General features: G+C 41.2%; 2 protein-coding genes across 3 annotated transcripts in view; both read right to left on the bottom strand.

Annotated features, from left to right (window-relative positions):
- The window catches only part of enpep (glutamyl aminopeptidase), a 38,505-nt gene extending 28,121 nt beyond the window's left edge, over positions 1-10,384 (bottom strand). The window contains exons 1-5 of the mRNA XM_085144500.1: positions 8,024-10,384; positions 6,617-6,758; positions 5,573-5,707; positions 5,342-5,462; positions 1,676-1,830 (exon numbers count right to left, since the gene is read on the bottom strand). Coding sequence (XP_085000626.1) covers positions 1,676-1,830; positions 5,342-5,462; positions 5,573-5,707; positions 6,617-6,758; positions 8,024-8,661 — 1,191 coding nt within the window. The 5' untranslated portion in view covers positions 8,662-10,384. The remainder of the gene's footprint in view (positions 1-1,675; positions 1,831-5,341; positions 5,463-5,572; positions 5,708-6,616; positions 6,759-8,023) is intronic.
- A 123-nt stretch (positions 10,385-10,507) lies between these two features.
- lrit3b (leucine-rich repeat, immunoglobulin-like and transmembrane domains 3b) lies at positions 10,508-25,581 on the bottom strand. 2 transcript variants are annotated; one of them, XM_085144504.1, is made up of 6 exons: positions 25,350-25,581; positions 21,266-21,640; positions 21,107-21,192; positions 18,287-18,580; positions 18,146-18,205; positions 10,508-12,767 (listed from the first exon to the last, which is right to left on the bottom strand). In XM_085144504.1, exons 1-6 carry the CDS (start codon positions 25,457-25,459, stop codon positions 12,397-12,399), a joined length of 1,296 nt encoding a protein of 431 aa, XP_085000630.1. In that variant the 5' UTR covers positions 25,460-25,581; the 3' UTR covers positions 10,508-12,396. The 2 variants fall into 2 exon arrangements, with proteins under 2 accessions (XP_085000630.1, XP_085000631.1); XM_085144505.1 differs by having other exon boundaries at positions 12,572-12,767; positions 18,136-18,205.
- Positions 25,582-26,328: the final 747 nt, after the last annotated feature.

Raw genomic sequence — 26,328 nt, 5'->3', positions numbered from 1 at the left:
CAGACATCGGTGCGTTGGTGGTTCTTTGTGTCCGGGGGTGGGCGTCCGGGTACACACCGGCTCACTCCTTGGCGGCTGCTTATCGGGGCCTGGAGCCTGGGGCTCGCTCGGGCCACTTCGGGGGTGGGGTGCCCCCGGCCTCTCGGCCTGGGGCTCGGTCACTCAGGCACAGCTGGCTGCCGGCGGAGCTCACGGGCACGTCACTGCAACCCCCCCTGGCTTCTGCTCCGTGGCTGCTGGGTGACCCCTCATCTGGGACTCTCCTCAGCTCTTTCTGGGACAGTGGCTCAGCTGCCCCTCTGTTGGTCTTCCTTGGTCTCTTGTGTTCTGAGGGCCTCTGGATGTCTGGAGTTTTGATCTCCTCCATACCTGCTTCATGCCCTGGAGGACGGGGCAGTGGCCCCCCACACCCTCTAGCAGATCGTTACATGAGGGAACCTTTTAAGAAAACAAGCGCGTCCATGCTCACAGGTGTACACACGGGTGATCACACACACAAACTACACCCTTTTTGGCTCCTACCTCAATGCATACTGTGCTGTCGATCTTACATGCTGCACAATAATGTTTAATATTTAGTATTTACTGTCATATTCCCATATATCATTGTGATGTTGTTTGTTGTATTACTCTCGTTTTCTTCTGCTTGTTTTCTTTTTTCTTTCTCAACAGGTGATCCAGGTGATCGATATATGTATTTTTTTTTTTTCTGCTTATTCTGTTGATTTTTGTTTTTTGCCCTTCTCCCCCGTCCCTCTTCTCAACTGTTTTTCTTTCCCTCTTTCTTTCTCCCTTTTCTTTCCCCCAGTCAAGTCTGTCCCGTATTCAGCAAGTGAAAATAAAATAAAGAATAACAGGTGAATCAAATGGACCATTACGGCAAAGCTGGGATGGTCAATTTGGTAAAGAAAATCCGTTGGGCATCTTTCTTCGCCTTTAGACAATAATTCTGATGGCAAAAGAGCCAAACGGGACAGGCAAGGAAAAAAAAAAAAAAAAAAAAAAAAAATATTTTAATACTTCTGGAGGTTTATTGCAGACACTTCTCTGTGTAAACGAAACAGCAGGATTTTGGAGTTTTTTGATAAGGTGCTTTGATGAAGGACTCACAATTTTTTCACAATGAATGTTTTAATCGTGATTAGAGGAACAACGCTGCTGCTTTGGAAACTTTTTAACAATTTTACTTTCACTCAACCTGAGCTCACCGTCTCGGTGACGGCTCTTTGCTCGTGGCGTGTGTAACCAGACTCCGGCTCCACGTTAAACTGTGCCAGCGACGTCATCACTGCTGTCATTTTTTGATCCGCACTGTTATTAACCATAAGATGAAATCCCCGCTGAGCGGGCTGAGCTTGCCCTACAGAGCTTCACTATGTTAGTTTATGACCCAAATTAATGTTGGACTCTGTCGTTTTCTCTGGTCCCCTTCACTCTTTACCAAGAGGGAGATTCTAGTCACACATTCTCCTTAATTTCTTGCTCAGTTAAACTGACTTGAATTAAACTGAATTGTATCATAAAGTTGGCCTTTCAGTAATTCATTCTAAAATGTTTCTTTTAGTCACAACATTCAAGCACAAAATATAAAGTATGCAATTTAGCAAAGTGGAAGAAAACATTTTCAGGAAAAAGGTTTATTTCTCTATAAAATCAAAATATATCAAAACAGTACCTGGTGAACCAGTTCATGTGCGATGACACTGGCAACTCGCTGCTTGTTGTAAGAGGATGACTGGTTTTCATCATAAAGCAAGTTGGTTTCCCTGTAGGTGATAAGACCCCAGTTCTCCATGGCACCAGTACCAAAGTCAGGAATGGCTATCTTATCTGGATCCAAACAGCAGAGAGGTACAAATCACCACACACATACATGATTACCTCCGATGACCACTGGGACCACTGTTACCTTCACCATATCTTCTCCAGCTTCTCGTGTTCCTCTTTCCTGCTGTTGCTGTCATCACTACGTCTATCTAGGGGCAGGGATAGCTCAGTAGGTAGGGTGGTGGCCCCGTGATCGGAAGGTTGGGGGTTTGAATCCACTGAACGGCTACCCTGCGGTACCCAATGGCTGCCCACTGTCACTGAGTGCATGGGTTAAATGCAGAGAGGAATTTCCCCACAGGGATCAATAAAGTATAAAGTAAGTAAGTATAAGTATATGACTACGCCCGTCTTCTTCTGTTTGTCTGTCTATGTCTGGTTGGTTAGCCATCACCAGTTTGTCCGTTTGTATCTGGAAGTCCCACAGGATCATACCACAGTCATTCTCCACCACCCTTGGGGGCGTCTCCCATTTTGACCTCGGGACTTCCAGGCCATATTCGGCACAGATGTTCCTGTACACTATGCCGACCACTTGGTTATGGCGTTCCATGTGTGCCCTGCCTGCTAGCATCTTGCACCCTGCTGTTATGTGCTGGATTGTCTCTGGGGCATCTTTACACAGCCTGCACCTGGAGTCTTGCCTGCTGTGATAGACCCCAGCCTATCACAGCAGGATCTGTACTCAGAGCTTGTTCCTGTGCTTCCATGATTAGTGCCTCTGTGCTGTCTTTCAGTCCAGCTTTGTTCAGACACTGGTAGGATTTCTGGATGTCAGCACTTCCTCTATCTGCCTTCCATAATGGTTCCTCCTCTTATTTGGGTTTCTGCTGCCTGAGTACAGCCTCGGGGTGCTGGACTTGGGGTGAAACCCTCCGTGCATGGTCAGGAGCCTCCTGGTCTTGATGTCAGTGGCTTCCATCTCCTTCTTTGGCCAGCTTATTATCCCAGCAGGGAATCCGATCATGGGCGTGATAGCTTACTGAACAGTAGATCTGGGCTATCAACACCTACGCCCTGCCTGTGTTCAGGTACCCTGCGGGATAATAACGAGTACATAAGAAAGATGGCCACAAATGACCACATGGCCAGTGAATACCTCAGGCAGCAGAAACCCAAGAAAAAGGAGCAAGAAGAGGAACCATCATGGAAGGACAGGCCCCTGCACGGTATGTACCACTGGCAGATAGAGGAGGTGGCTGATATCGAGAAATCCTACCAGTGGCTGGACAAAGCTGGACTGAAAGACAGCGCAGAGGCGCTAATCATGGCAGCACAGGAACAAGCTCTGAGCACAAGATCCATAGAAGCTGAGGTCCATCACACTAGGAAAGACATAGTAGTATACGTAGTATACAGAAACATCTGTGCCGAGTGTGGACTGGAAGTCCTGAGGTCAAAATGGGAGACGCCCCCAAGGGTGGTGGAGAATGACTGTGGTATGATCCTGTGGGACTTCCAGATACAGACAGACAAACTGGTGATGGCTAACCAACCAGACATAGTGGTGTTAGACAAACAGAAGAAGGTAGCAATACCGAATGACAGCAACATCAGGAAGAAGGAACACAAGAAGCTACAGAAATACCAACGGCTCAGAGAAGAGCTCGAGAAGATGTGGAGCGTGAAGGTAACAGCGGTCCCAGTGGTACACGGAGCGCTCTGTGCAGTGACCCCCAAGCTAGGCGAGTGGCCCCAGCAGATCCCAGGAGCAACATCCGAGATGTTATAAAAAACCCAGCAGCGGCGAGAGGGGGATTTGTATTAAAAACAAAAAAACCCAGAGAGACAGAGTTAAAACAAATGTAAAAAAATCTCCCTCTCCCCCACTGGAGGCTGGTATGTGTGTGTTTTCCCTCAAACTCTGACCTCTGTATGCCCCATATTTCATCCTGGATTGTGGCTTTCATGCTCACTAATTCTCACCCTTCCTCGTTCCACATGGAGCCTTAGGGTGTTAAGCTTCAAGTGGGACCCTCTGTGCACTGTGGGGCGTTTTCATGTCTTGCCATCAGTGGCATCTATCTCCTCCTGTTGCCATATTATTATTCCAGCTGAGTTTCTGATAAAAGTCTCACAGCTGTATGCGTACAACAACCGTGTGTGAAAAGTGGCCTATAAAGAAACCTTGTCATGCAAACATCGTCGGATCTGCCGTGATATGTTTACAATGGGACTTCTGCTCCTGAACCTCTGCACACAGCGTCTGCAGATCGGGGCTGTACGAAGTCACTTTCATCTTTACGCAGGACTGTAAGTTGTCGTCTGTGAGGCGTGAGCGTGTTTGTTTGTAACATAGTTCACGGTGGAGAACAGCTGCTGACATAATGTGGATCCGAAGATCCATAACTGGCCTACCTGGGGTTGAAAGTCTCGATAAATGCACGGCGTTTCGGCGGGTACACCGGCTTCCACGAGTGTGACGCTTATTTTGAGCAATGAAGAAATAATAGAATATAATTTTATTTTTTAGATTTCAATATCACAATAATCTAACAATTTAGAAGTACAAGTTAAAACAGAACTAACATAAATAAAATACACTTCAGCTAAATACTTCTAATTTATTTTCCCAAACCACGCAGAGCCGCAGTATAAGGACTAAAGAGCCGCAGGTTGCCGACCTCTGTGTTAGTTGGTTTCAGAGAAAGAAAAGAAAGCTGCTAGCATGACCCAGCTAATGACCTGACCCGAATCCAACTAAAAATCTATGGAATGAACTAAATCTCAGAGCACATAGACGGTGGAGCCTTCGGGATTTGAAAACTGTTTGTGTGAATGAATAGGCCAAAATTACACCTGAGCAATGCATGCAGCTAGTTTCTCCATATACGAGGTGTCTTGAAGTCATCATCATCAACAAAAGTTATTAAATTAAAGAATACATACATTTCAATGCTTTTTCCTTGTGTCGTTTCTCTTTATCATACTTTATTTGTGAACATCTATGGCTTGATTTCTTTGTCTAGATTGCATGGGTTTTTACAGACTGGTGAGAATTTCATATTAATAGCACCTTTAGAAATATATTTTCTTATAACACTAGTGACATGTTCAATCCTTATTTTACCCACTGTATACAAGTACCTAGATATTCCACAGGTCAACAGGAACCATGATAAAAAGGCATGAAGGTCAATATCAGCCAAATAACACAAGAAGGGAGCTGAGAAGCCAGAACAGTATTGATAAGATCCAAACCATCAATACATACACCCTATCAGTCATTAGATACCCAGATGGAATAATAAGCATCTGCCAATCATGTCAAGACATCATGGGTTTACACTATCGAGGTACAGAGGAAGAGGATGGCATCATAAGGACAGCACTCAGCCTCTGGTCATGGCAGCATAAGAACAGGCCCCAAGCACCAAATCCATGTGGAAGGATATATCCAAAGTGGTCCCAGGATTATTAGGCTAACACACATACCACCCGCCTTGGGCTCAGAGGCAGATTTTTTTGTTGTTTTTTGTTTCATATCACAGAGGTTGGTTAGTGTTCCATTTACCCAATTTTGAGATGGAGTATGTCATGTTGAAATATTCCTCAAAGTAGTCAAAAATGAGCTTGGTTACATTTACTGCATACAAAGCTGTGCTGATCTGACTTGGCTGGGCCCAGATTTTCAACTGCAAAAGAATGAAAAATACAAATAAGTGTGTGACAGTATAAATCCAACAGTGTGAATGAATGAATCTTATCAATACTCTGCAATAGTGGCATATAAATGTAAACTCACGGGAATTCCTCTGGCTGAAGTTCTCTCTACGTAGGCAAACTGGTGCACAGCAAAACATACCAAATAGGTGCTCATTGGAACAGACTTCTGAAAGGTGGTTTTAATTTTATTGCCTGGTAGTTGCTGAGGGGAGCCCTGGAGATAGACAGCAAAAATTTATTTGGATTTTCTGCCCTATTATGACAAGAAGAGCACCATCTCAACAGTTGTGCTTTGAGATCGTCCTGTTGCAGGAACTTGACTGTCATCTGTGACAGGTGTACAAAGAATAAGGTTTACACTACACTCAGTTAGATGGTAAAAAATGTCAACCTAAATCACTCACCACCACACCAACTGAACTTTTTTATCACATGCTAAGATAGACGATGTTATGCTAATGGGTGCAAAGGATGATAATGCATAAAGACACAGCTAGCTTAAGTGAGAGGATTTTCTTGCTTCCTCGCTATTAAACAACTGGCGTGTAAAGTGCTTAACACCAAAACAGTTGTTGACCTTGAAAATACTAAAATGCATAGAAATCTACTGGAAAATTGGTAAATATCGTTAAAACATTATAAGGTTTAAAAATGTATCAAATTACAGTAAATCATTGCGATTTAAAAAAAAAATCTGTTTTCCTCTGGTCATGCTTGATTACTAATGAACTCTACAGTTGGGGCCAGAGCTGTCTCTATTTCACAAGGCAGCTGAGGTCTTTCAACATCTGTTGGACAATGCTTAGGATTTTCTAAGAGTCATTTGTGGCGAGTGTGGATGCTGTTGCACGCTGGGACAACATCCATCAGGCTGATATCGTCCAAGATAAATATAACGCTGGACAACAACCCCCACCCATTCCATGATGTGCCAGCCAATCACAGGAGCGCGTTCAGTGAAACTGAGATTACCTAAATTCACCACTGACTGTTTTGCATTTTCAGGCATGTATACTTTTTCTACAACTTTTACTCACTGTACTTTTACACAAATACCAATTGTTTCCAATTTAAATACAGCACATAAAGTCTATTGTGGTGGTAAACACACATGCTGACTTACCTCTACTGGCATGTTGGACAGTACGTTGTAATTAGCATCATGACTTATTGAGACGGTGTAGGTGGCTTTCTTGTTAGGTTCATCAAAACAGGGAAAAGACTTGCGGGCATCCGTTGGCTCGTGATCCGTAGCTGCAATCTTTCTGGTGTTCAAATCGAGGACAGATTATTGAAAAATGTAACTTTATTATTGGAGATTGTTTGAAACCAAATGTTCTACAATCTTTTTCAACAAATTTTACTTTGAAAACTAATAATATGTGACAATTTAAACTAGTTTAGAACAGTCATATTTGATTAATAACATCTTTGAGTTATTTTGCTCAGTTAGTTCTATACAAGCTAATGAAAACAAATGCCAATCCCAGCAGTACCAGGAGACTACAGGGGTTTTCCATTTAAAGTAGGACGCATAACCAAAATGTACATCTGTTTAAATCCCACATAATGTAGTGACTGAAGAAGTAAAGACCAAATAGCTGGTGAATTATAAAAAGTCTTCTATTGATAGTTTTTACCTTTTTTAAATATTTAAGCCACGTTACAGTCTTCAGAGTGACGTGTTGATTGGTCAATATATTCTGTTGATCAATATATAATATAATAATGTTGGATTTTATCTGCATAAAATAATATTTTGCGTGAAAATCAATCTACCTCAATAAAATATGTCATAGAACAAAATGACCTGGACCTGTTTAGTGTAGAAATCCCATCAAAGAAGGAGCTCAGCTACATAAGAAATACAAGTAAAGTCATCAGTAAATATGTATGTAAAGTGAAATATGATAGGATGACTAGACTAAGTCTAAAATGATTGCAGATGTTTTGGTATACAGTGGTAAAGATATTCTGTATCTGGTCTTGTGATAGCAAATCTGAAAGAGATGTCAGAGAAAGTTTTCAGCTCCATGTCCGATGAGCGATGCAGAGGGCAGGATCCATTAATTATCCACATCCGCTGAGCCGCAGTCATGTGGACGATATCTGTGTTGCTTAAGGATCCAGGAAAGAAACAGTTAGTAGAAGACTTGCTGTTCCTCCTGTGCCACAACCAACGACTCTGGTTTTTATCCAAGATAAAACCAGATAACACCAATTTTTACAACCATCATAAACCTGCTCTTGGTTGCTTCTCAGAAGACAAGTTTTACACAAAATATTACTCAATAATTAGTGTTCATTCTTAGCGGAACTTATTTTATTCCAACATTTGCAACTCATGAACTATTGCATAGAATGTCCACAGTTATTTAACACCTATTAATACCTCCAGAAAAGACTGTAAGGCGACTCTGAATTTTTGAAAGATGCAACTATTTCATGTGTCTTATGCCTTCTTGCTCTGTTCTTTTCTAATTCTTGATTAATAAAGATGTCTGTGTATGAACTGAATCACATGACTTACTTGGTGATTCCATCCTCCATGTAGGTAACTCTGTAGAATCCCACCAAAGAGCCATTGAGCCAACCCTGGAAGTCTAGACTGAGGGTGTAGACCTCCCCTGTTTCCAGGACAGGCAGCTCCTCTGTGGCCTCCACCACCACATACTGCTGAGCTTTGTATTCAAAGCAGCTTTTCACTGCCACTTCCCTCTGCCCTCCTTGGCTACTCAGCACCTTCAACCTTGGCAAGGTACTGACAAATGTCTCCCTGATGTGGAGCCAGAGATGACGGGTGGGCTTGGTTACTTTAAGCTGGATATCAACAGTGCCTGTGTAGGTGTCATCCTCGAGGTTCGGCTCCAGGTGCAGATCGTAGTGGACGGGATTCACATAGTCAGGTAAACGGAAATTCCTCCAGTCCCCACTGGAGTCAGTGGAAGGCAGGCAGGGCCCTCTGCCAGGTGAAGGGGGCTGGGTAGGCCCCGCTGTGGGGGCTGGTGTGGTGGTGGCAGCAGGAGTGGTGTTGTTTGATCGCGAGAGACCCACCCCGAGGCCCACTGCCAAACAGCACAACACCACTGTTATGCAGATGATGACTGCATGCTTGCGTTGAATAAAGTAACGCTTCTCTGGCTTCTCCATGTTCAAGCTGTCAACCATGGTAACTCCCAAAATGAAAAGTCCCCCTGACAAAAAACCCCAAAAAACAAAACCAAACACAGCTTTCTAAAGGTAAAGTGTTTAGCTGACCAGAGGTCAGAGCTGCAGGCTTTGGCTGCTGAATTAGCTGTGTGAACTGAAGGCTTGCCTCTGTGGTGCTGAGGGGTGGAGAGAAAAATGAGAAGTGAAGAGTATGAATCTTTCAGACGGCCAGAAATCTGAAGGATTTATTCTGTCCTTTGAGCTTTCAGCACACCTCCTGTTAAACATCTACAATCTTCCTGTAAATCAGCAGCTAAAGCTCTTTTTTTATCATCTATGCTAAGCTGCAAAACTGAACATGTTGTTCTCACGTGAAACAATACACATGATGCCTACATCTAACATGTGAACCACTGTGCATGTCGAAGTGTTGTCTGGTTTGAATCAGCATCAGAGTCAAATTTCAAAGCGGCTTCAGCGCAGCACAATCTGTCTTCTTACAGTGCACACACTGCAGAAACACTATGATCTGCACATGAGTCAGCATGTGGTCTTTGGTCAAAACTGTGATTGCAACAGAGACGTATGTGAAGCCAAAACAATGGTTTTATTGAACTGAGCCACGGTAGAATTTCCACAAATATTCTTCCCCTGCCCAGTTCTGTGAACTCTGGAAAAGACATTACTGAAATATCAATTTCTATCGTTTCTGTCCACAGAGATGATGTTTTGACTGGAAAACTAGTCACGGTGTAGAACTTTCATTGAAATCAACTACAACTAAGTCTTGGATATTTGAGGGTGTTCATGCACAAATTCCTGATATTAGGAACACACCCAGAGAAATTATGATTACAGTACAAAGTGTGCACTGGAACTACAGTAAGTGTTACGTCTGTTTGTTATAGTTTGTAGTATATAGTACTATAGTTTATAGTGGTAGTAGTTAGACATTTTGAAGTGGGGAATTGTCCATTCTCACACACACACACACACACACACACACACACATCTGGTACGCTGAATAGCCTCAACCAATGTGTCTTTTGGAAAGTAAAAACTTACAAATACTTGCTGTATTTGCTGTACTTAAGTAGAAATTTCAGGTATCTGTGCTTTACTTGAGTATTTATTTTTCTTGCAACTTTACTTTTACTCCCTCCATTTTTACACAAATATCCGTACTTTCTGCTTCTTACATGTTGAAAGCAGGCTAGTTATTTCAGGTTCAACAGTATCATCCATAGTGTTTATACTCAGGGGTTGAAGTGGGTCGGAAAGAGAGCAGGTGTCCGTCTTCTATAGCTACCTCTATAGAAGAGGAGCGAGTATGAGCTGAGTTTTATATTTAGTGTTTCTATCACTTTAAGAGAGTTAACTTCACTCAGAGATCAGGAGAAAGATAAAGACAGGACAGGAGAGGAAGAAGAGAGGTTAGGTTTAAAGTGATGTTTGATAAACTGCTAATTTAAAGCTTACATGCGATGTCATTATTGGATTTCATATTGTGAAGCATCCTGCAAAACTTTGTCTTATTCAAATGTCGCATGAAAATACCGTGTAGTTTTATACTGGGTAGTAAAAAAAGTTGCTTCATTACTGCAACTTTTACTGGACGAGTTTTTAACACCGGTGTCTGTGTTTCTACTTAAGTAAAGAAAGTCTCTACTTTGATTATGTATTTCATGACCTTCCAAAACCTCCCATAGGTGACTTCAGTGAGCACTTGTGATCTTTGTGAAAGCATGTACTTATTATATTTATGTAAGTGTTTCATAGAAAGTGTTGACACCAGGACGATATGCAGTAAGTTTTGTTTCTACTGTAGTTAAAGTGTAAAAACCGTTTAACAAACAACTCCTGTGACAGTGAGCATTTTGTGGATTTATTGGCCCTGTTATTTCATACAGATAAGACAGTCGTAAATGTTATGGCTCCCTTATCCTTGAACTGTGGATAGGATCTGCATAAGAGACAACAATCACTGTCACTCAAAATTTTAATCACCCGTCTAAAGTCAGGATTCTTTCATGACATTTATAAGACGCCATGAACCTTTTGTGTGTCTTATTTTTCGCAGACATAAATCTGCTGGGCTCAGGTACAGCATGTTTTACCATTACCTCACCAGGATTATCACAATGAGCTTATAGTGCAGACAGTGAAGTAAAAGGTGTGATATGGATCTGCATGAGTGAATAAGGCTGAGAGAGATGGCTGTTGATACACTGTACAGGTACAGGCTGACACCATGATTGCCAGTCATCAATATAATAATAAGCATACTGCCAAAATGACAACATGGTTTCTGATGATGAGAACAGCTAAACTGATGGCTGCAAGTCTGTCGCCCGACTCGTGTTCAAAGGAAACCTGTACAGAAAAACATAGAGATACTTTGGTAAAAAACACAAAAGCCTGTCTCAAGGTTTTTGACGCTAGAAGTCAACATAGCGTTCTCTCTGTCTTCTTCCACATGTTCAGGTTCTAATGCATATGTTGCCGACACCAGCACAAACAGGCCTGACTGTGAAGAGCAGTCAGGGCCTCCTGGCAGCCCTATGAGACCGGAGATTGGCTGTATGCAGTCTGTTCCAAGTTCTCTGGGTAGAGACCCGTTGGCCATATTGTCCTGCAAGCTTTGACTGCAACTCTGTAGAAGACTGCCTATGGTTCCTGAGTGCTGACAGGGTAAAGAAAACATGGTGGGAGGCCCACGTTCCAGCCCCTCTCTGGCATGCCCCATTATAGTAACTTAGCATTTGGTACTAGGGCTCCCTCCACATCCTGCTGCATCTTAGTTTTGAAGCATGCCAGGTTGAATTCGTCCCATGACATGGGCCCTAGCGTTTTCAGTCAAAGATGTCTTGCTGGGAGAAGACAAAACTGACCACTGTAGCAGGGTCCATGCTCACATATGCTGCTAATCATATCTGTTATTAACCTCTGTCTCTCTTCCACAGCATGTCTTTATCCTGTCTTCCTTCTCTCACCCCAACCAATCACAGCAGATGGCCCCGCCCCTCCCTGAGCCTGGTTCTGCCAGAGGTTTCTTCCTGTTAAAAGGGAGTTTTTCCTTCCCACTGTCGCCAAACTGCTGCTCATAGGGGGTCATATGATTGTTGGGTTTTTCTCTGTATCTATGAAGCGCCTTGAGGCGACTTTTGTTGTGATTTGGCGCTATATAAATAAAATTGAATTGAATTGAATTAATCTGGTACAAATCAGGCACCTGGTTGTCAGCGCCTGGGGTACCAAAAGCTCAAAACAAGAGTCAATAGCAGAATAAGGTGTTTGACTGCAGGGAAGCCTTGTGAAGTTTTTCATGGGTGCATCCCACAAACGTAACTCTGCTGCTCAACTCACAAATGCATTTTCCTTATAAACGTGGCCCCATTTAAAGGGAATAAACAGGCTTTTCACCTGTATAAGATTTATTGCCAAGAACACAAACAGACACATTTTGAAATTTGAACTGAATAAAACGTTTTGTCACAAAAATGCAGACTGCGTCACAGAAACAATACGCACATTTTTGTCTTATGTTTTTATTTAGCGAGTAATTCACATTAACTGCTGCAACACTACAGCTTTAACAAACAGTAACGTTTATTTCCTTTATTTTCCCACCGCCATGACCTCCGCTCTGTAACAAACACTGAGAAACTTCAGCAACAGTAAATCCAATTACAATGGGCAGGTAGCCACAGACTAGATCTATATCATGTTCCTTTCTCTTTGCATCTGCTGGTTTCATTTAGTATTTTCTAACGTACTCATCTGCTCCAAAAAAGTCACGAGGCTTTGAGGTTTCTTGGCCTGGTTACTGGAAAACGGTGTGATACTTGATAGTATCTGATTATCCTTCACCGAGGGGACGTTGGTGATAGCTGAGATCTGGTATGGTTTCCTGTACTTTGATGGGGATTTGGAGGAAATCTTTCTGGACTTCTTTGGAAGATGGGGTAGTTTTGTGATTCCCATGACTTTCAGTTTAATCAGGGCTTCAGAAATTCCTGCCATGTTCCGGGCTTGGCAGCGATATTCACCAGCATCCTTGTATGACAACCCGTTCAGGCTGATAATCGACCAGCGGACCCCCACCCGCGGAGATTCCTGCATAACTGGAACAGAGAGAGTTGTACAATCTTAGCTCTCAGCACCCTACATTTAGCTTTTTGCTTTTCACTTAAAAGAGTACTTTACAAAGGAAGTCTTACAGGCCTGGGTACTCCTGAGTAGGGATGGGTACCGGTATCCGGTGCCATGATGGCACCGGTTCTGACATAAATGGTAGTAACCAGACTGAAAAGCAGCGCACATTTCAGTGCTTTTTTTTTCCTGAGCTGTGATACACTTTAGATTCTAGCCAATCATTTTACGTTTCTGAGGATAGTCCGGCGGGTCCAGGTACGTACGTTCTTTTAGAGCAGAGCTACAGATTAAAAATGTCCAAGGCGAAGAGGTCAAAGTCTGGCTGTACTTCACAGCAAAAGATGCAAACTCAGCAGCTGCAACAAGTGCTTTAAGGTGATACTGTGATACTGTCAAAGGAGGTAACACCTCAAATCTGATGAAACACCTGGCGACCCATAGCGTTTTTTTTAAAAGCCGAGAAATGCACAGTATTTGATAGCTTGCTGCGAGACCTCACACCGAGCACATCTACTGCGGCTGTGGTGCCTGTTATCGGACCCGGAGTTAGCAACATCCCCCAAAAACCCGAAGAGGAGAGTCCTGGCCCCTAGCCCTGCCAGTGTAGCAGAAATGATGAGGATGATGATGCAGCAGCAGCCGTTCTTCTCTGCGTGAGTTGAATGTTGTTCGTGTGTAATTTACGTTGAGTAGGCTAACCACGTTATTACATTAATGCATGTAAGGTGAACTAGCAAACATCATCATAGCTACATGCGGCTGTCTTCTTGTTTGATGGCAGATACTCCCTTCACCCTGGACAAAAAGGCTAAAATGACCAAAGAAAAAGTGGAAAACAGTTAAACATGAGAGGTTTTTGGACAAAGTTTGTGTTTTTTCCATTGTTTAAGCTGCTTCCAGCCAAGAGTGATACCATATATGCCCCATAGCTGCAGAAAAGGCTAACATTGTTATCTTTTTACAAAAAAACAGCTGAACATGAGAGGTTTTTGGACCAATTTTGTGTTCTCCATTCTTTAAGCACCGGTTTGAGCACCGTTTAAGCACCGGCACCGTTTCAAAAGTACCGGTTTGGCACCGGTATCAGATAAAACCTAAACGATACCCATCCCTACTCTGGAGTCCCTAACAAACCAGAGACCCAAAGAAACTTTGGAGTTACACAAGATGTAGTTAAAAACTTTAGGAATGAGCTTATAAAATCAAAAGTTTCACTTGATTAAAATTTGGCCCATCTCATGTTCAAAATTATTTTCTCATGCACCTCTGGGCTGTTTTCATTGTGCATGCCATGTGTAGCTCTCTCAATGGAAGTCCTGTTCTGGGTGCTCGCACTTGTGCTTCTGTGATGGATGGATGAGTGGTGAGTAAGAAAATATTATGTCTGTGTGGCCAAAGTCTCCTGTACTTCTGATGCAGTCACTCCAGCTCACAATAGCCTCATAGTTCAGCTCACAACACAGCCCAATCCTGTGAATCTGATCCAACTTTAGCTTTAGAAAATAGGAATTTTTCATATTATTAAAAATGCTTTGCTGCAGCAGAAACCCAGTTCTCATCGCCACCAAAGAATCATCCATCCATGTTCTTACACAACATGAAGATCATCTCGAACGGGAGATTATTTCAATCACTACTATTGGTGATGCATAACTGTACTCATTGTACATTTCATTGTGTTTCTATATAATATTAATTATCCTGAGTCAATTTGTCACAGAGATTTGTTTAGAAACAAGTTTGTTTCTCATCAAAGGAGCTAAACTCACTAAGTTGTATTGTGATCACTACTGAACCGCTGTTGTTATTATGGTACAGTTATTTTGTTTGTAGCTTGCTTGTTATGCTGTCGTGCTGTGTGCAATAGTATTTTATTGTTTATTTTATACTTTATAACCTAGATGTATAAGTTAAGGAAAAGACATTTTGTAATATTTACTTTATGTCTGTTTTTAGTTTTATGGGGAAAAAGATGTCAACCATTGGACAAACAACGAAGTAAAAATCCCTGAACTTACTTCTGCCTCCAACATTCGTTAGCTGTCAAAGAGTTATGGTAATCATGTGACTGAACTTATGGTAAATCCTGCTGAAATAAAATAGCATAAACTGCATGAAACATGAGAACTATATTCATATGTGATGGAGTTACTGATAAATCGTGTGAAAGTACAACATAGAAAAGGAGAAAATGATGTGATTTTAATGAAGTAACCTCCTCCTTAGTTAAAGTAGGTGAAAACTCAGAGAGAGAGAGGCTGGACATTGGTTGACTGCATATCAACAATGACTGGAGAGAGAAAGAGAGGGAGGAGGGAGAAACTATATAACAACCCCATGCAGACAGAGTAAGTTGTCCTTCCTCTAGTTCTGACGATGTTCAAGAAACATGGCCTGAAGATCTGGCCCTGGGAGTCCATAGATTAAATTAAACAGTACTTGTCACACTAAGGAGATACTAGTGTCAGGCTGATCCATGCTCCAGTCCAATTCTCCCACCCACATTTCCTTGACCTCAGTGATGTTTTTATTGAAGTCAAGAAAAAGGTTAGAAATAGGAGTCGGGAGACAGGGGAGACTTTGAGGCACACCCTCGGGCCAGTCAGAAAGGTGATTGGGGCAGAGAGGAAACATCTGGAAACACAGCTGAAACTCATCAGGAAAGCAAGACAAGAGAAGCAAAACTAAACTAAGCACCTGAGACCAAAGACTGATCATCTGTGTTTGGACTTTTTTAGCTTTTTCATTTGCTTTTTCATTTGCTGTAGACTGATGCACGAAGCTAACAAACAAAGAAAAAAACAACACTTAAATGTCCAGACATAACCAGTGTTGGTCAAGTTACTTGAAAAAACTAATCAGTAACTAATTACTGATTACTTCCCCCAAAAAAGTAATCCTGTTACTTTACTGATTACTTATTTTCAAAAGTAATTAGTTACTTAGTTACTTTTTAAAAACACGATTTACAACCTGAATAGGTGATAAAGTGATAGATCTTTCAGCCCAATTCTACTTTTTCTACATAATCATCGTACAAAATGTAATCAAATGGAAAAGTCGCTTTTTAAAACTTGTTTTATTAGTTTTAATCTTTTAACTTTATGCATCAAGCAAACATTTAATTATCTGCAACATTCTCTGACTGGAAGAAATTAGTTTAATATTTAAACCTATTTTCTGCACATTCCAGCACATAAAATAATTTTTTTTGTGTGTTTACACTCAGTCTTTCAAATAGATGCAAGTAAAACACAGCAGAAAATAAATAAAGTCAAAGACTAGCGGTCCTGTTGCTCTATTTTCACCTGTAAAGCAGGAGTGGGGTAGGCGGAGGTTTACCCTGGTGCAGGTGTGCAGCGGTCAGTGGAAGAATACAGCAAGAATACAGTAATTCCTTACTTTATGCGTTACTTGAAAAAAGCAATCGGGTAACGCGTTACTGCCCATCTCTGGACATAATACTCGTCTCATGAACAAAATATAATAAAACACACACCTTCCTTCATTTGTCCTCACAGCCATTGCGTAATTGTAATGTTAAACTGTACAGTGACAGGGGAGAAGTCATTTACTTATTTAACACAACTTCCTAAATCATACTTATTTAACAAAAATAATGAATGGTATTTGTGGCGCGGGTGTGGTCTCTGGCCCACTGCAGAGGAGGGGTGGCACAGTGAGCTCCCGGGGCGGCGCGGAGGCGGGGCTGAACAGGTGTTTGGGACGAGTGACTGATTGTGACTCTTCTTATGTTTCCGTGACAGTGGAAAGAGAGCGGAGTGACCACTGAGCGGGAGTGTCTGTGTCCCGCGCTTCTAAGCCGAAAACACAGCTATATGAAAAATAAGTGTGTGCCACCATACCCACGGTGTGTGTGTGCAAGTGTTGGGGTCCGACGTCACAGTGTTTAAAGTATTTCAAAAACTTTATCTGTTTGTCAGTGTCAGTGAGTTTTTGGATGTCTATGTTATGAGACAGGGAGTGCTTTCATGGCTTTCATCTGGGGTCCTAAGATCCACAAAAATATTTTAATTAAAACAGGCTAGTAACATCTTGTAACATGTTTTTTGACTAAATTCATCATGATATCTACTACTCATTACAACTATGAGGAGAGCCAAAAACAGAGCCAGAAGCTCTGAGTCAGACTATGACAGCTCTGCTCTCAGCTTTATGATAATAATGTACATTGTGCACGTCTTCCTATTAAAGGACCAAAAAGCTCTCCAGAGAGTGATCCGTACTGCAGAACACTGCTGCAGGATTGCTCTCCCCCCGCTTCAGGACACCTACACCAGGAGATGCCGGACTAGAGCAGCACAGATACTGAAGGACCCGTCCCATCCTGGCAACAAACTGTTCCAACTTCTGCAAGAAGTCCGGGCAAGGACAGAGAGACTCAAGAGGAGCTTCTATCCCCAAGTCATCCAGGCCCTAAACACACACACCCGCCCTCCCACATCATCTATAATTGACTGAGACAGGACTCTCTTCCAGTCACTCTAAACCCATCAGCACAATGTACATTTCAAATCCTTTAATTTTAAATATGTTTATATTGTCTATTCTGTAAAATAGTCAGATGTCTATTCATATTAACGTACAGAATTCACCTGCTTGCTGCTACTACTGCACATTGACCCAATGTATATACTATATATAATGTTCTTCCTCTACCCCCCCCCCCCCCCACCCCATTTTTGCACATGTCGTGGAGCGTGTCAGGTTACATTTCACTCTATGTTATACTTGTATAACTATGCACGTGACAAATAAAGAACCTTGAACCTTGAACCTAAGACAGGGACTTTTGCTTTTATGTAGGCAAGTTAACTGATCTGCATATCAGGTGATGCTGCAGAGTAAACTCCATTGCTACTTCTACTATTACTTTTGATATTAATTATTAGTGGTAGTAATCATAATATTTCCAGTGCTGTAGTAAAGTAGTGTACAAGATTACTGCAGTGAATAAATAAAAAAGTAATAAAGGCCATAATATTGACATTTTAAATTCATCAGTAATGATCCACTTAAAATTCCCAATCTTTAAATTTAGTGCATCGCAGTACTGAGTCTCACATGCATTAATGTCCTCTGACAGTATTAACTGTCAGTTGTTCAAAACTATTGCAACCATGGAGTTAGGGAACCAAGGGATAAAAACTGGTGAAAAACAGTCAGAACAATGAAACAGCCTAGCTACAGAAACTGTTCACTACACTTCTGTTCTAAATACTTTAAATACCTTCTCCGTTATGGATGCAGATACAGCACTTTAAGTAGTAAGAGCACTGTATGAAATAAAAATGTTTATCAGAAGCAACAATGCACCTGCACTTACAACTTTCCAAAATCCTAGGCAGCTGTTCAGAGTTGTCAAGGTTGTCTTGTTGGCAACAATCTGTACAGAAAAACAAATCACAGCATGACTCAACTAATCCTCAAATGTTAGTGACATTACTTGACACCCGAGACAGCTTACTTGTGTAGGTTGAGGTTTTGATCCAAGTCAGTGTTGGCGTTGGGTAGCCAGTGGCGTCACAACGTAGGATTACATTGCTGCCCATTGGGGAAATTACCCTGGTGGCCGCAGGCTGGACTGAAGGCCTCATACAGCGGGACAGCTCAGCTTGGGTCTGCAGCAACTCCGACTGACTCAGAGACTTACTGCACATCAGCAACTGGTCCATAAGAACTACAGTACTCCCCAGGGTCATGGACAAAGACATCAGCATGGAGATCTGGCAGTCACACAACCAGGGATTGTCATGGAGACCTGGGTATCCAAGACAGTTTAACTTATTCACATTTAATGTCATTAGTTATTGTTTATTTAACCTTCATTTAACCAGGTTAGTCCTACTGAGATCAAGGGAAACCTGGCCAAGATTGCAGAAACATAGATACTTGGAACTTTAACCTCACGCCTTAGTTGCATTGAAGGAGTTTAAAGTTTTGGTCAGGTCATTACGGTTAACCTTGTCTATGTGCAAGTGTTTTATACAATACAACTTTATTTGTATAGCGCATTTAAAACCAGCGGTACACCAAAGTGCTTTACAGTAATACAATAATTTAGAGAAAGGAAACAATAACAATTTTAATAATTTTAAAGGTAAGTAATAGTATTTTAAAATCAATACGGTATTTGATGGGAAGCCAATGCAGGTCAGCGAGGATAGGGGTGATAGAATCAAACCAGTTCCAGTTAAGAGGCGTGCCGCCGCATTTTGAACAAGCTGCAGCCTGTGGAGAAGGGTAGATTGGAGGCCAAAATAGAGAGAGTTACAGTAGTTTAATCTAGAGGTAATAAAGGCATAGATAGGTTTCTCAAGATCCTTACAGGGCATGTAAGGCTTGGCCTTGGCAATTTGGTGTAATTGGTAAAAGCTAGATTTAACTACAGTGGAGACTTGTTTATCGAGTTTAAAAGAACTGTCCAAGAGAACACCCAGGTCGCTTGCAGTGTCAGAAAGAAAGGTAGCAAACAGCCCAAGTGAGCCTGTTAGTTGGCCACTAGGAATATGGCTGTCGAAAAAAACAATTTCCATTTTCTTTTCATTTAAAATGAGTGCGTTACTCAATAAGCAATCCTTAACTTCTCTCTTACAATCAAAAATCAGTGTAGTGACGGTAAGACATCCTCAGTCAGATGAAAGTAAATTTGAATATCATCTGCGTAACAGTTAAAGGAAATTTGATATTTTTCAAAGATGCGACCTAGACGTAACAAATAAAAAGAAAACAACATAGGGCCCAACACAGACCCTTGGGGCACACCACAGGAAAAGGGGGCAACAGAGGAAGAGTAACTTCCCATCGTAGCAGCGACGGACCTTTCAGAAAGGTACGTCCAACTTCAGAAAGGTAACCAACTAAGAGCACTACCCTTAATGCCTACCATGTGCTCTAGCCTCGTTAAAAGGATATTGTGGTCCACTAAATCAAACGCTGAGGACAAATCAAATAAAACTAAAACCGCTGAGCGCCCTGAATCAGAGATTAAAGGGAGGTCATTGAAGACTCTCAACAATGCCGTTCCCATACTATGATGTGTTTGAACCCAGACTGGAATTTATCAGTGATGCTATTCACATCTAGATAGGCCTGTAGTTGCAAAAGGACAATTTTCTCTAGAATTTTAGCCAAAAAAGGACGTTTGGAAATCGGCCTATAGTTTGCAGGGTCATTTTGGTCAAGGCTACTTTTTTTAAGAACAGGTTCTACTACCGCATGTAGTATTTTACAAGAGTAAGTTTGATGTTGTTCTGACTGTAATTTATTCCAAGCATTTATTGCCAGAAATCTGCATGCTTCCCAATTCAGTCGGTATTCTGGGGACTACAAATTGCAGAACATCCATCGATCTGTGATTTTAACTTTCATGTTTCCAACAAGATGTTTCCAAGATTAGTTTTATAAATATTGAATAATAACAGGACGCTCTTTTTTACTTACAATACTTTGACTTACGATACCTTGAATGACTTCTATCTGTACAACTGCCTGTGGGATCATTTGCAAACCACTCAAGTGCTGGTTGAGAAAAAACAATGGTTGATAAGCCAGTATCAAATAAACAACACTGCTTCTTATCAAGAGTTTCAGTTATATCATTTATGACCTTGAGCAGTAGCAGTACTGTGATTTTTTATGGAAACCTGACTAAAAGGAGACAAGATGGAGTTAATGGCCAGAAAATCTTTAACCTTATTACTGACCAGAGATTCAAGCACTTTACCAGAACTGAGAGTTTAGAGATCCATCTATAATTATTTAAAATACTAGGTTCACTTTTCTTTTAATAGAGGAGCAACAATGGCAGATTTGCAATCCGAAAAAACTTTATTTGTAACCAAGTAGGTTGAAAATGTGAGACAGTGGTCCAATGATAGTTTCAGCTGCTTGTTTTAGGAGAGCTGGTTTTCAAGTTCTTTTAGCCCTCATAACCTCTGTTGTTGTAAAGGGAGTCAAATTAAAAAAAACCTGGGTACTGCTACTGCTTCTTTCAGTCGAATTGTCAGAATTAAATAAAATTTAAAAAAAAAAAACCAGAAAAAAAATATTAAAGAAGTATACTAGATGGAAAATTAACTAGATTATGACAAGATAATAAAAACTTTATGGCCATCCAGAATTTCTTTGGATTTTTAAGGCACTCTGTTGTAGAAAAATAAAATTCAAGTAAAAGTACATTTTGTTGTGGGCAGTCTATCCTTTGACTTAATGATGACCACAACTAATAGATATCAACTGCACAATAAAAGATTATGTCTTACTATTGCTCCAAAACATACTGTACCCAAAATTCTTCTTTCCACTTGCCCTTCACTTTGTCCTGGAAGAGGAAACCAAAGATCCAGCAGCTCAGCTGGTAATATAGTCAACCTATTGGTAGAAAAGGAAACGAGAACTGAAAACTTGAGCAAATCTGTTTAAGATTTTGTGAAATTGGACCAACCTGTTGCTGGACAGATCCAGATATGTGATGTTAGGAAGGAAGAGAGCAGCATGGGCTGGAAGACTGGACAAACGATTGTTATGTAGACCCAGAGTCTGGAGACGGGGCATGTCTCTGAGTCCCTCCCAGGGAAAGGATGTTAGGAGGTTCCCATCAAGACGGAGCTCTCGCAGGGCTTTCAGGTTGACAAAGCTGCTTGGGTGGATCAGTGTTATTGAGTTATAAGTTAGCCATAAGAACCGCAGCTCTGACAGGTTGTAGAAGGCTGCCCTGGACACCTTGGAGATCGGCGTCTTTTCTAGACGAAGTTTGACCGTGTCAGCTGGGACGCTAATGGGAACAGCTGTGATTCCAGGGTCACTGCACTGGACCAACCTGATGAGTTAAAAACAGGAGTAAAGTCTGAATGAATAAATCGTATACAAACAGGCAGATAAAACATTATGATCTGTAGTGACAGTAGGGGACAAGTTAAGGCTTGAGAGGTGGAGGTGTGCACAGGAAGAAGCAAGGCAAGTGCAAGTGTGAATGAGAGAGAGGTGGAATAGAGGTAATGGACTGGTTCTTATAAAGCTCTTTTCTACTCAAAGCACTCATAGTACTCATTCATCCATTCACACCTATTCATTCAAGCACTTTTTTCTATGCTTTTTCTATTTAAGTTCTTTCTGTCACGGCACTGGATCGGTGTCCCAGTGTTTGTATTTTTGGTTTACTGTTCTTTGATTATTGTTATTCATGGTTTTGATTATCTTTTGTCTTAGGTTCTTCGTGATCGTACTTCTCTCTCCCTCAGTGTATAGTCTCTATCTCCATGTTTTCTCGGTGCCTTTCCTGTGTTCCTCGCTTCATGTCGAGTCACCCTTGTCTCTGTGTTCATTCATCTCCTGTGTCTCCCCTGTCAGTCGTGTCTCCTTGTGAAGTCTGTGTCTCTGTGCCTGTCTTATGTTTCCTGTTTTACTTTGACAGTCTCGTGTCCTGTCTTCAGTGTTTTCAGTTTTGCTTCCTCCCCATCTTATTATGTCAGATTAGTCCCAGCTGTGTTTCGCTCCTGTTTCCCATTCCCTCATTATTCCCTGGTGTATTTAAGGCCTGGGTTTTCCTCTGTCCATTGTCGTGTCATTATGCCTCACATTGCTGTGTGTTCCCCTTCTTGCTCCTGGTAAGTCCTAGTTTTCTGTTTCTGGCTTAGTTTCTTAGTTTTGAGTTCCGTGTTTCTAGTTTCTAGTTTTCTTAGTTCTTTTTTGGAGATCTTGATTCAGCAATAAAGCTGCCTCCCTTGGTTTATTCCTTTGTTTTTGAGTCCTGCATTTGGGTCCTATTCTGCCTGCCACACCACACTAGCCATCACAGAATGATGCAACACTTTTTAGCCCTGTGGCTATGAAATTAGTAACAATGTAACAGACTTAAAGTTAGGTCCACTCCTAATAAGTCTTTGTTTTCTCTGTCTCTCCCAATCACAAGACTTTTTAATCAACAGCAATGCTGACTTCTGGACTCAAATCTGCAATAACACTTTCAACTGCATCAAAAACACAAACTTACAACTCATGGCACACTGCACAGGTGACAGATTACACAAAGTACAATTTACTGAATTAAACAAATTTACATTCTACTCTCAAAACACCCCTGATACTTACTTGCATGCCATTTGGCACTGCACCCCAGTTAGACACTTTTAAATTCAAATTATGGATCATCTCTCACATGTATCTTAGGTGACTTATCTATGCAATTGCAAGGTTAATACACTTTTGTTTCATTTACACCTCTAATTATCACCAAGAATGTCATCCTTGTAAACTGTAAGTAAAAAAACTTTATAACAATAAAGCAATGGAAAAATCTCCTAACAGACTATTTATATCTCTAAAAGCTTGAATTCAGGAGACAGACAGATTAGCCTTAAAACGTTCCTTTTTGTACATAGTCAGAGCCAGAACAGATGACCCTGAATCCTCCTTTAGTTATGCTGCAATAGCCCTAGGCTACTGCCATCTTCCAATGATGCGCTGTTTCTTCCTCACTCAATGCTGCGATAAACTGTTACATATTTTCTTAGCTCTCGCTTCCAATCAAGTCCTTCGGCTTGTGCGATCCTGATTCTTTTCATCAATGATGCATTTTGACGTTCCACTTCTCCATTTGCTTGAGCCCATTTTGGTGTAGTTCTTATATGTTTGATTCCATTAGTTTCACAATATTCTCTGAACAGCTCAGATTTGAACTGTGGGCCGTTATCAGATTTGATGGTAACTGGTAGCCCATGTCTGCTAAATATACAGTCAATAGAGTCAATGACTTTTTCAGCAGTTGTAGATGACATTACATCATACTCATAATACCGACTGTAGTAATCTATCAGTACAAGTATTGAGTGGTTCGAAGGTAGCGGTCCCAGTAAGTCTACCGCCACATCTCGCCATGGTCCATCGGTAAAAGTGTGTTTCTCAGTGGTTCAGGTGGATCTGGTCTGGCTACTATTTGACATCTGTGACAAGCTTTACAAAATTTTTCTGCAGCTTTGTCCATCTCTGGCCACCAAACTTTTGTTTTGAGATGCTGTTTGGTTCCAACAATTCCTAAATGTCCTTCATGAGGTCGTGAAAGTGCTTGAGCTCTGAGGTTTTCTGGCAATACAATGCGAGTTCTCCGCAAAACTATGTAGCCGATGACACACAGTTAATTTGCAATGGGTGCATATGTTTTGCATTTTTCAAAGTGTCCATTTTCAATAGCTCTTCGCACTTCTGTTAATTCTGAGTCTGTAACAGAGGCTTATTCAACCTCTCTTGTTGTGAGTGCTTTTGGAGTAGCATTAACTGCAACAAATCTCACATATTCGTCAGATTCATGCTTATGTATCTCTCTGAGGATTCCTCACTCACTTTTTTCACTCATTATGTGTTTATACACCAATTTGAATTTAATCACAAGTTATTATTCATCTCTGGCTCTCCACAGTATGTCTTCCCCTCATCCCAACAGGTCATAGCAGATGGCCCCGCCCCTCCCTTGAACTGCAATAAATAACTGGAAAAATTGGGGTGTTCTAAAACTTTTGACCAGTAGTGTAGGTAAATCAATTCTATTCCCACTGAAGGAATGTGATATAACAAATGTAAATGGCATCACTGTTGAACTGTAACCTGACCAAGATGGCAGCAGTATGTCTTCTTGTTGAATGTTTAATGAATTTTAGTGCCTTTTTTCAACAAGGTTTTTAAGGGTTATTTAAATTATTCTGTAAATTTTTGGAAAAGAGGCCTATTTTGAGGCCTTGTGTTACTAACAGAAGTCGTCTGCTGTCGGCCGGAGCCATCTGCACCACACCAAGGTCTGTGTTGCTAGCAAGAGTCATCTGCTTTGCACCAGAGCCTGAGCTGCTGGCTGGAGCCTTACTTGCCATTCTAGGTTTGTGCAGCTTGCGGACATATACTTAATTCTGCGTCAACAATTGTTGTGTGTTATGGATAATAGCTCTTTTTGTAACTTTATTTTGCGTATTGGCAAAATATATATATATATATATATATATATATATATATATATATATATATATATATATATATATATATATATATATATATATACACAAAGTTGACCCAGACAACAAAGTAAAGCTAGTTTTCAGCTACGAGCCGACACAGAACCCACCGTATTAGCCAGAGGTCCCTTTACTACGGTTCGGAGCCGCGGACCTTCAGTAACAGTAATGAATCACAGCAATAGTACATTCATGTAGTTGTAAAAATCATGATAATATATTAAGTAATCCAAAGTATTCAGAATACGTTACTCTCATTGAGTAACGTAACGGAATACGTTACAGAATACATTTTGGGGCATGTATTCTGTATTCTGTAATGGAATACATTTTAAAAGTAACCTTCCCAACACTGGCAGTATCTAATGTTATAAAATAGCACTGCTGTTCAGCACTATTGGCACTACTGATACTCGGTTGTCACAAGAGTACTGCAATGGGATGCCACATACTAACAAAATGAGCAGTGATCATTGAGAAACAGATTACATAACACAGAAACACAGAAATTAAATTTGAGCCTCACTTAACCTGAGTTCTGCTATTCCACTTTTCCCATTATGGCAGGAACATAAGGATGGACAGGAATGGGCCGCTAACAGAAGCGACTGCAAAATGTGAAAAAGTACCAGCAGATGCATCGTTTGTCAAATTAACCTTACAAAGAGACGGCCTTTTGTATATCCATGTTAGTAGCTCTATCTCTCTGATGTTGTTTCCAAGGTGCAGAGTGAAAAGGAATCCCAGATTAGCTGGGATTACGCTGCTTACGAGTGACATGTAATCCCACACTTCAATCAGAATAACACATTAAAACGTCGGGGCCAGCCTAAGGCTTTTTGAACCTTGTGGGGGGTCCGCCCGTGCACCGTCTCCTAATAGTTTTGTACATCACATCGCAGCATAAGCATTAAACAGTCCTGCTAATGTTTACACACACACACCATGCTGGGGGTGGAGGTGGTTGAGAGGAAGAGGAGTGAAGGGGCACTGAAGTATTGTGGTTAGCACAGGACGGTCAACATCAGCTGGAGCCTTTGGAGTTTCCTCCCACAGTCTAATGTTAGGTTAACTGGTTGATTCCATATCATTATAAGTAAGGTAATACTAGTGCTAACTAAGGTAATACTAGTGCAGACATGTTAATTAAATCAAAATAACATTACCAGTTACACGGAAAATTACACCCGTGACAGCACTTTATTGTATCAGTGAATTAATGGAAACACCATTTTTACTTGTTTTATAAAACATGTACATAGTGCATTGTATGCATTTACTGTCACATGAATGCACATCACCTCAAAACTTTAAAACTGTACTGCTACATTACAAAGCATGTCACATAACTCAGCAGAAGCACATTGAGACACCACATACAAGCACAGGGCTCCTCTCTGACGGTGATGCAAAATGATGCACATCCACACCGGTATTTAATGGGTTCTTCTTTAGACTCAGATTTTGTTTAATCATGCTGATAAACTAAATTATCACATACCTGAGGAAG

The sequence above is a fragment of the Neolamprologus multifasciatus genome, chromosome 19 (genome assembly GCF_963576455.1).
Source record: "Neolamprologus multifasciatus chromosome 19, fNeoMul1.2, whole genome shotgun sequence".
NCBI lineage: Eukaryota > Metazoa > Chordata > Actinopteri > Cichliformes > Cichlidae > Neolamprologus > Neolamprologus multifasciatus.
This window is presented reverse-complemented; position numbering and strand designations above follow the sequence as displayed.

Excerpts from the sequence above, each read along its gene's own strand:
- lrit3b (XM_085144504.1), bottom strand. The coding sequence starts at position 25,459 with ATGCATCTGCTGGTACTTTTTCACATTTTGCAGTCGCTTCTGTTAGCG. Across the intron at positions 21,641-25,349 it reads AGTGGAATAGCAGAACTCAG|GTTGGTCCAGTGCAGTGACC; the intron begins GTTAAGTGAGGC and ends TTAACTCATCAG. Across the intron at positions 12,768-18,145 it reads GCCTAGGATTTTGGAAAGTT|TTATGCAGGAATCTCCGCGG; the intron begins GTAAGTGCAGGT and ends TCTCTGTTCCAG.